This window comes from Limulus polyphemus, unplaced genomic scaffold (assembly GCF_000517525.1).
Source record: "Limulus polyphemus unplaced genomic scaffold, Limulus_polyphemus-2.1.2 Scaffold5049, whole genome shotgun sequence".
NCBI classification, from domain to species: domain Eukaryota; kingdom Metazoa; phylum Arthropoda; class Merostomata; order Xiphosura; family Limulidae; genus Limulus; species Limulus polyphemus.
The window spans coordinates 30136-40199 of NW_013670659.1; the positions used below are offsets into that span (position 1 = coordinate 30136).

Consider the following 10064-nt stretch of genomic DNA (forward strand, 5'->3'; position numbering starts at 1 on the left):
CCGTAATATTATTTTTTAAGTTTACATTTTAAATAAATCGTATTTAAATATAAAATATTTTGTGAACACCTGAAACTTGCAAGAAAATAGGTGTAACGTGGTTTGGGCACAAATTGTTTTAGTGATGATTTATGTTTTTTTTCAGGTTCGGTTGTATAGTCATACAGAAATATTTGGTGGTTTTCCTGTATTCATTAACTAGTTTTATACACATTTAGTCTAACATGTTTGAAATATTTTGCACAAAATGTTGTACAGTTGCGTAATATCGAATGTTTAATGTGTTGTTTTGTTTCTCCTTCAGAATCATACTACTGCAGATTGAGGAGAAAAAATGGAAGGCTTAATACCCTGCTACTTTTCAACAACTGATGGTGAGCAATTCTAGTTGAGGAATCATGGGAAACAAGCTGAGTTGCTCGTGCGCCCCGTTGATTCGGAAAGCTTATCGATACGAAGACTCTCCTTGGCAGAACACAAAACGAAGAGATGGCCACTTGCTAAGGTACAGCGATTAGTATTATCTGAAAACATTCTAAAACGAAAGACATTAAAGATATTATGCACTCATTTACTTAGTTATTACTTCATTTTTTCTACTCTCATTAACACGTGTTGTATTTTGAGCACTTAAAGACAACCATATGTGAAAAGTTTCTTAGTATACCACTAGGAGGTTTAACTAATGAACATATCTGTTTATTTCTTTATTGAAACAGAGATATTTTGTGAATAAAAATTTACCGACAGGGCCTGTAACTCCAAAAGCTCTCGACAAGTTTAACAGAATGCTATGATTTTTTTAACATTTAAAATTGAAAGACCTTTAAGGTTAAGGCAAGTAAGATTCCTGGGATTTTTGTTTTGAGAACTCGTATCTCGCTCGGATTAGTTACTCTCGACGACAGAAAGAAGGAGATTTACTCCGATGAACAAAGCTGTTTTATGTAAAATGAATAAACAGACAATGAAATACGGTCTGTCTAGTATAGAGTATCTAAGATGAGATACATTGGGCGTTCACTACTGTTAAAATAAGTTGGGTAAAATTCGTTGCAGCTGTTTAGATTAAACTTTTCGTATGTTAGATATTCATTAAAATTCTGAAAAAGCTGAATAAGGAATTAATTCCTAAATTCCCATAAAAATAAGTATGAATGATCGGCACTTCTGTAATGTTTAAAATCAAATGAATAATCAAAATGAAACGTAAATATGAAATGCTACATTTTAATTATCTATTTGAAGCAATAAAAATGTAAGAAATTTCTACAAAGTTTCAAGAAAAATGTGCGAAAGTTAATATTCTTTTCTTTTACGTTGTAATTCTAACACTTACAATAATGGTGATGGGAATACCGCTGCAAAATGGAAGTATTCTACAAGATTATTCGAGTTGAAAGTGAGCTTAGAAGAATTACCATACAAAAACCAAACCTCTTGTATCTACGTTTTTTAAGAAGTGTATACAAAAGAAAGAACTGTATTAGTAAGGACAATCTTTAAATAATGTATTAAGTTATCTTAAAAATGAACAGCTTTTAGGTTTTTGTATTGTAGAATTGTAAGTACAATAGCCATCAGGAGCAAAACTTAAAGTTTACGATAAAACAGCTATATGCTGATAACCGTTATTAGATTCTTAAATACTCGTTCAGTGTGTGGAAGAATAGATTAAGTTGTTTAATGAGAAACCTATCAAGTGGCGAGGGTTAGCTGTACAACCAAGTGTGAACAAGAAGAAATGATATTTTTTTCTTATTGGCAAATCTCAGCCATCGCTCCTGTACGAGGTTAAAGAGGCTTAACATAACTGTATCGTGTAAATATATGCATTTGGGATTAGAATTTCACCCTGAAGGACTTATAGTAACTTACTAGACCAGAATTTGTTGGAACAGAAAAAAAAGGAATTGGATGCCACTTTTATAACTTACCTACTGTTAAAGTGTAGGACATGTTTGGCGGAATCATACCTCGAACCGTGGATCTGTTGCTACGAAGCCCGGCACGCTAATCATAAGGTCATGCCTATTGTATTATAGTTTTATATTATGTTTTCTTATAGTTGTCTGGAGTGAACATTGCTTAAATGATTGAAATTAGAGCTTTAATTCACTTTAAGACAATGAGATGGTAGAAAATAGTTACACCAGACCAGTTCCCGTGAGATTTATATAAAAAGAAAGATACGATATATCTGTCTGTCTGTCTGTAGTGACGGAAAATACTTACTGTAAACAAATTTACGGAGAAAGTTCCTATACTCGCCTAGAAATAAGTACTTCTTTATATTTCAATCGTTGTATTACACCACATGTTTAATACAAAAATATTCTTATTATTTTATGTGGGTCCACGTCATTAAGGGAAAAATTCCACGTGGGTGTAATAGTCTTTCCTTTTTCTCGTTTCTATCACAAACGTTGATATAAAAAGTTAATAAACATAATTGTTCCTGTCACAAATACAAATATAGTAAAGATCTGTATATTTAAACATAATTGTTCCTGTCATAGATATAGTAAATATCTATATCTTTAAATATAATTGTTCCTGTCATAGATGTAGTAAAGATCTATATCTTTAAACATAATTGTTCCTGTCACAAATATAGTAAAGATCTATATCTTTAAACATAATTGTTCCTGTCATAGATAAGTAGTAAAGATCTATATCTTTAAACATAATTGTTCCTGTCATAGATATAGTAAAGATCTATATCTTTAAACATAATTGTTCCTGTCATAGATATAGTAAAGATCTATATCTTTAAATATAATTGTTCCTGTCATGAATATAGTAAAGATCTATATCTTTAAACATAATTGTTCCTGTCATAGATATAGTAAAGATCTATATCTATAAATATAATTGTTCCTGTCATGAATATAGTAATAATCGACATTTTTAATGTTTTTATCTGGGCCAAAAGTTACACTGCAACAACGGTTAATTAACTTATCACTATTGAATGGTTGAATGTATAGAACATGGTTTTCAAAGGGAGAGTAAACAATCGATGGGTGAGAGTAGCTAGTCGATGGGTGGCAGTAGAAAATTAATTGGTGAGACTAGTTAATCGATTGGTGACAGTAGACAATAGATGGATGAGCTTACCACTCTTGAGTGCTTGAATATATATAGCAGAGTTTTCGAAGACAATCACTCGATAGGTGTGAGTAGACACTCGATAGTTAAGACTAGCTAATCGATGGCTAAGAATATACAATCAATGTACGAGAGTAGCTAATCAATCGGTGACAATAGACACTCGATGGTTGAACTTACCACTCTTGAGTGCTTGAATATATATAGCAGAGTTTTCGAAGACAATCACTCGATAGGTGTGAGTAGACACTCGATAGTTAAGACTAGCTAATCGATGGCTAAGAATATACAATCAATGCACGAGAGTAGCTAATCAATCGGTGACAATAGGTTGAACTTATCACTCTTGAATGTTTGAATATATATAGCATGATTTTAGAAGACAATCAATGGGTGGGTGTAGACAATTGATGGATAGAATAGACACTCGATGAGAGAAAGTAAATAATCGACGGATGGGAGTAGACAATCGATGGGAGAGAGTAAATAACTGATGGGTGGGAGTAAACAGTCGACGGTAGAGATTAAATAACTGATGGGTGGGAGTAAAAAGTCGACGGTAGAGAGTAAATAACTGATGGGTGGGAGTAAACAGTCGACGGTAGAGATTAAATAACTGATGGGTGGGAGTAAACAGTCGACGGTAGAGATTAAATAACTGATGGGTGGGAGTAAACAGTCGACGGTAGAGAGTAAATAACTGATGGGTGGGAGTAAACAGTCGATGGGAGAGAGTAAATAATCGACGGATGGCTGTAGACAGTCGACGGTAGAGAGTAAATAACTGATGGGTGGGAGTAAACAGTCGATGGGAGAGAGTAAATAATCGACGGATGGCTGTAGACAGTCGACGGTAGAGAGTAAATAACTGATGGGTGGGAGTAAACAGTCGATGGGAGAGAGTATACAGTCAAAGAGGTTTTAAGTCAATTTTCAAACAAGTATAATTGATTTACTATTTACTAAAATCTTATTATTCACTTTCTGTTTTGAACAAGTAATGAAATAGAAGTAAACTAATAATAATTTTGGTATCTTTCGCCTTTACTAAGAACAAAATCCCTTTTCTGGGGTTAAAAACCAGCTTGTGGATAGCTGTGTTCCTAACACTGCTGTAGACGCCAGCTTGTGGCTATATGTATTCCTATGACACCGCTGTAGACGTCAACTTCGTCAACATAATTACTGATTTAGGTAAGCATCAGCTTCTGGCTAACTAGATTTCCATGACACTGCTGTAGACATCAGCTTCCGGCTATCTGGATTCCTATTGCACTGTTGTAGAATCCAGGTTCTGGCATATAGGTTCCTGTGAGACTAATGTAGACGGTAGGTTCGGCTGTCTAGAATCCTGTGAAACTAATGTAGACGCCAGGTTTTGGTTGTTTGGGTTTCCGTTTACTCTGTTTTCGATATAAAGTTCTGGTTATCTGAGTTACCATTAGGCCCGGCATGGCCAGGTGGTTAGGGCGCATGACTCGCAATCTGAAGAGCAAAGGTTCGAATCCCCGTCCCACCAAACATGCTCGCCCTTTCAGCCGTGGGGGGGTATTATAATGTGACGATCAATCCCACTATTCGTTGGTAGAAAAGTAGCCCAAGAGTTGGCGGTTGGTGATGTTGACTAGTTGCCTTTCCTCTAGTCTTACACTGCTAAATTAGGGACACCTAACGTAGATAGCCCTCGTGTAGCGCTTTGCACGAAATTTAAAAAAACAAACAAACTGACACTGTTGCAAACACCAACTACTGTCTCTACGAGTTCCTATGATACTAATGTAGATACTGGCTTCTTTTTATCTGGATTTTTATTCCACTTTCTATTCATATTGGTTCCTTTGAAGCTGACTTTTTTCTTACAATCTAGGTTTCTGTAAAACTGAGGTCCCAATTGCTGACTGTCATGGATTCAAAAACACTGATAAATGTACTACTTACTGGGATTTTAGAATCTTGCTGCTAATGTAGGTACCGATTTGCTACCAACTAATGGCTTATTTGGGCACCAGCTGGAGTCTAATTCGATTCTAGTTATGTTGAACTATTAAACAACTGCTGAATATCTGGATTTCAAGGTAAATACCAGTTGTTATCTAACTGAGTTTCCATGATATCAACTATAGGGAAAGCGTGCTTCTGATTTGATTGTTATTATATTAATATAAGTACTAACTGCTAAATATATATTGGGTTTTACGAGACATATGTAAGTTCCATATAACGGGTATCTACTCTTCCGTGGTAGTAATACAAGTTTGTGTTATCTGAGGTTTTTTCACACTGTTGTGGTTACAATGAACGCTAGCTTATTGAATTCCTAGTAGACATTTTCACATTGTTGTGGTTACAATGAACGCTAGCTTATTGAATTCCTAGAAGACATCATTTAGTAGCTTTCTAGGTTGTTGAAACTTATATCAGCACCAGCTGTGGCTTTGCCTTAGTAACTAGCAGTTGGCTTAATGAGTCTCTATCAACTTGAAAAAACGCAAAATGTAGTGTTTTATTTTTGTATTTCTATGACTCTGATATCCATATTGTTTAGTTGTTATTTAAGTTTTGGTGAGGTTGTTGCTGATAGCACTTGTTGAACTACATTGATTACAGAGATCCTAAGAGCTTGTGGTTTTCTGCATTTTAGTGAGTGTGATATTAACACAAATTGAAAGGTGTGTTAGTTTCTTTGACTATGTTTTTGATTTCAGTTACAGCTATCTGAACTTTCATAACTCTTCGTAAGTATCAATTAGTAGCGATATACCTAAGTTGTTGTCATTCTGATTTTAAGATCAGCTGGAAGATATCAGGGTTTTCATAAGAATTTTAAGTTTGACTCACCTATGTACACTGACTGACCATCTTATCAAGACCACTCTCCTTACATGTTTACTGATTGAACAACTTATTAGGACTCCTCTATCCACACGTTTACCGATTGATCACTTTATTAAGACTCCTTCATCTACATATTTACTAATTGGCCAATTTAAAAGGCATCTTTCTTCCACATAAGTACTGACTGTCCAATTTATATTCCCTTCTAGTGTAAAATAAGCTGATGTTGCAGTGTGACAGCTGATTGCTCGAGTTCTATAAATGATGTAGTCATATCATGGTTAATCTGTAAAACAACAAGTGAGGGCAAGGATCTCAAAGAGGTTCGCTTAGCAGAAGCATTGTTATTTAGTACTATTTCTTTGACTATAGTTTTTCCAAAACATCTGGTATCAGGGTCTGTTAATAGTACAATCGAAAGCGAATATGTCTGCCACTAGAAAACTGTGGTTGGAAATCCTTGGTACCTGATCAGATAAAAGAAATTAGATAAGCTTATAAGGTCATCGAATGTCAGAATATCTCATAATTAATCGATTCCTTCAAGCGCGACAAGAACTCGACTATGTCTAGCCATATAATACAAAAACATGACAAACACTGTCATGTGGCAGCAGACAAAAGAAAACGTTTGTCTCAATGCAGAAAGGAAAGCGTGGTTTCAGTGGTACCCCTCCCAGTAGCTCAGCAGTAAGTCTGAAGGTTTATAATGCTAAAAACCGGGCTTTGTGATACTCGCGGTGGGCATAGCACAGATAGCCTATTATATAGCTTTGTATTTAACAACAAACAAACAGTGATGCTCAGAGTGCAATCTATAGAAACGAAAGAGTGGGAGCATGTGATATGATCTGATGAGGTGGATTTCTTCTTTTCTGCATTGATGTCAAAATCAAAATAGAGAGACAACCTCACGAGGCACTTGACCTTAATTAGCTATTTTAGAAGTGTGGTGTAGTGGTATGGGAACCGTTTTTTGACTTCTTTAGAAAGGTGAATAAAATCCAGGGTATGCCTGAATGCTGTTGTTGTTCATGTCTGATCTACAACTTCCATTTACAGCGTGTTAGATAAAGAGCGCTTCTAATATGATTATCCAATAATCAACCGCGCTAGTCTTCAGTCCGAGTTAAATTCTTTAGAATGAACAAGAGCATCGCATATGTCACATTAATATTACGCTTACACCTGTGAACGAATTGGACACCATATTCAATAATCTTCTGCTTACACCTGTGAACCAGTTGGAGATCATATTCAATAATATTATGCTTACCTCGAGAACCAGTTGGAGATCATATTCAATAATCTCCAGCTTACTTCTGTGAACCAACTGGAGACCATGTTCAATAATCGTCTGCTTACCTCTGTGAATCAGTTGGAGATCATATTCAATAATCTCCAGCTTACATCTGTGAGTCACTCGGAGACCATATTCCTTAATAAATGAGCTACAATCGAATAAGGTTCATTCTGATACATCATAGAATCTAAGCCTCGCCCAGTCTAGGATGTTTCCTTAGTGAAAAATGGTCCAACGAGATATAGAGTGGGGGATCGTAATAAAGTGTATCAGTGTAGGTATTTTTAGGAAAGTAGCTAAGATTTTGTGACAGTAATGCCAACTCTTGATTTAATGGCTTTCTGTAGGAAGTTATTGAAAAAAGCTATAGATAATCATGTAATTAAACATTAACACCTTTGACAGTTTCATGGTCTCTACGATTCCCGTATTACTCTAATATCAGCAGTTGGTAGTTAATTAAGTTTATGTAACTATTAGACCAGTCTTCTTCCCTTTTGTGATCTTCCTATATAAGTTTTATTGTTTTTCAAAGGCCCTGTGTTAGTGGTATAAGTTGAACTTGTCTGTTAGCTAGTATATATATGCTTTGAAGCAGATACAAGCTGGGTACTTTCTCAACGTTAAAGTAGCATCAGCTATCCTGATTTTTCTGTCATCTGATGATTATATGTCTTCTTTGTAAAAATTACATTCGTTTTAGCTGATGGCCAACTAAAAATCGTGATATTTCTACCAGTTTATTAAGTCTGTTGAGTTCATTTAGAGAATGGCTTTATGTACTTTGTGGATCGAACCTCTAGTTCTCAATGCACCGCTAAGAGATCAGTTTGCTGCGTGATCATTTATTTATATGTTGCAAACCTTTTTTCTTCATTCTAGTGAATACATACATATTTCTGTATGGAACTTTAAATAATTACATCTTCGTTGGACCAGTATATTAATAGTATATGAAATAAATTAACACTGGAAGCGTATCTTTCCTTTATATAGAAATTTCAAACAAAAATCGTTGCGGATAATAGATATAATATTATTGTGTCACTAGCGAGAGGTAATGTAAAGAAAGTATTATTTGCAAAGTTCCTAACTATATATATGAAACAAGAAACTACTATTTCTGAGATGAGAGAGATGCTGTCATGACAATTCTCCCACCGTCTACGAAACCAGGAAACAGCAACTGTGTATCAAACTTTCTTATTGATAAGTTCCAAATTATCCTCGCGCTGGAGAAATGCAGCAGTGTTGCCACTCACGTATTGAACCTTTTGAAGATTCCTCTGTCCTTTGTTTTCTTCTAATTATTGAAATTTTAACTAGAATTATTGTTGCTGCTAATGGAACGTTACTACGTCAATGTGCATTAAACCTAAGACGAGGAAAGAGCCTATTTTAAAGTAAACTTACAGAATTGATTTTATTGAAAAACTCTAATGTCTAATCTCCAGACTGTGCATCAACACTGATGTTTTGTTAGTCGTTAGAAATATCAATAAACTCTGGAATCATTTCTGTTTGTTAAACTGTAGCTATTTATAGCTATTTGAAGCCTTCAAACGCTGAGAAAATCAGCTGTGTAAAAGTTCGTATTCACAGAAGCTTAGATTGTATTTTTTATACAAAAATTTAATCACAAATTAAATATTTTCAAAATGTTATTTAATTGAAGGATTTGAGCTTTTATAAGTCGTATTACAACAAGACTCAATCGCTTAAGTTTATTACTGCAGCGGGAAACAAAGGTTAGAGAAACTACTGATACTTATTCTATCAAACCAGCAGTATGTTTATAATGATATAAAGAGATAATAATGCTATAATGTTTTGTAGGATTCTCCAAACCATAGAAGGGTCTAAAAACATGATATAATATTTAATTCTGCCCTTTCTACCTATTATTTGTACTCCTACAACCCAATACTTTACCTTCTTTTCCTTTATTAAACAGCATTTCCTTTGACATCTAATCATATGTCATCAACCAATATTTTAAGCAATAGATCATGCAACAATTTTACAATAAGTGCAGCTATATGAATCATGTTTGGAAATTTCTCTTGTGTACTTTCTCAATAGTAAAGATCAATGAGGGTTGGCGAATTCTAGGTAAACACTTTTTAGTTTTTACTAGCTCGTCATAATAGTCAATCCTAACTAATTTTAACTCAAACATTGTCTAATCTTCTGACTTAAATTCATAACGAAAGTGTAATCAATATTTTCACCAAGCAAGCTTTCAACCCTTCTTTCAAAGTGTCTACCTGTGTAAAATATTGTTGGAAAACGTTTTTATCAGTTAGTCCTAACTATTATAATTCTGTTTATTATGATGTATTATACCAGTGTAATAATGATGAGTGATTTATTATTATGTTTTGTAAATACTTTATTCGCAAATATTCACTATGCCAAGGAAAAAAGGTGTTCAACTCTTTTAGTAAAACGGCTTAGAATTAATTCACTGACCACTGTACCAAGAAGGATATTGCTACGAACCAATTTTCCAGATCACTTAAGAAGACCACTATATTAAACTACACTGGACCAGCTACGATACTACTGTGATCTGATTTTTCAGAACACTTAAAAAGACTACTATATTAAACTACACTGGACCAGCTACGATACTACTGTGAACTGATTTTGTCAGAACACTTAAGAAAACCGCTATATTAAACTATACTGTACCAGCTACGATACTACTGTGATCTGATTTTTTCAGAACACTTAAGAAGACCACTATATTAAACTACACTGGACCAGCTACGATACTTCTATGATGATGAACTGGTTTTTCCGAACACTTAAG

General features: G+C 34.5%; 1 protein-coding gene across 1 annotated transcript in view; it reads left to right on the plus strand.

Annotated features, from left to right (window-relative positions):
• Positions 1 to 398: 398 nt before the first annotated feature.
• Positions 399 to 10064, plus strand: part of LOC106472053 — a gene marked incomplete at its 3' end in the record, with an annotated part of 35303 nt that continues 25637 nt past the window's right edge. The window contains exon 1 of the mRNA XM_013932683.1: positions 399 to 505. Coding sequence (XP_013788137.1) covers positions 399 to 505 — 107 coding nt within the window. The remainder of the gene's footprint in view (positions 506 to 10064) is intronic.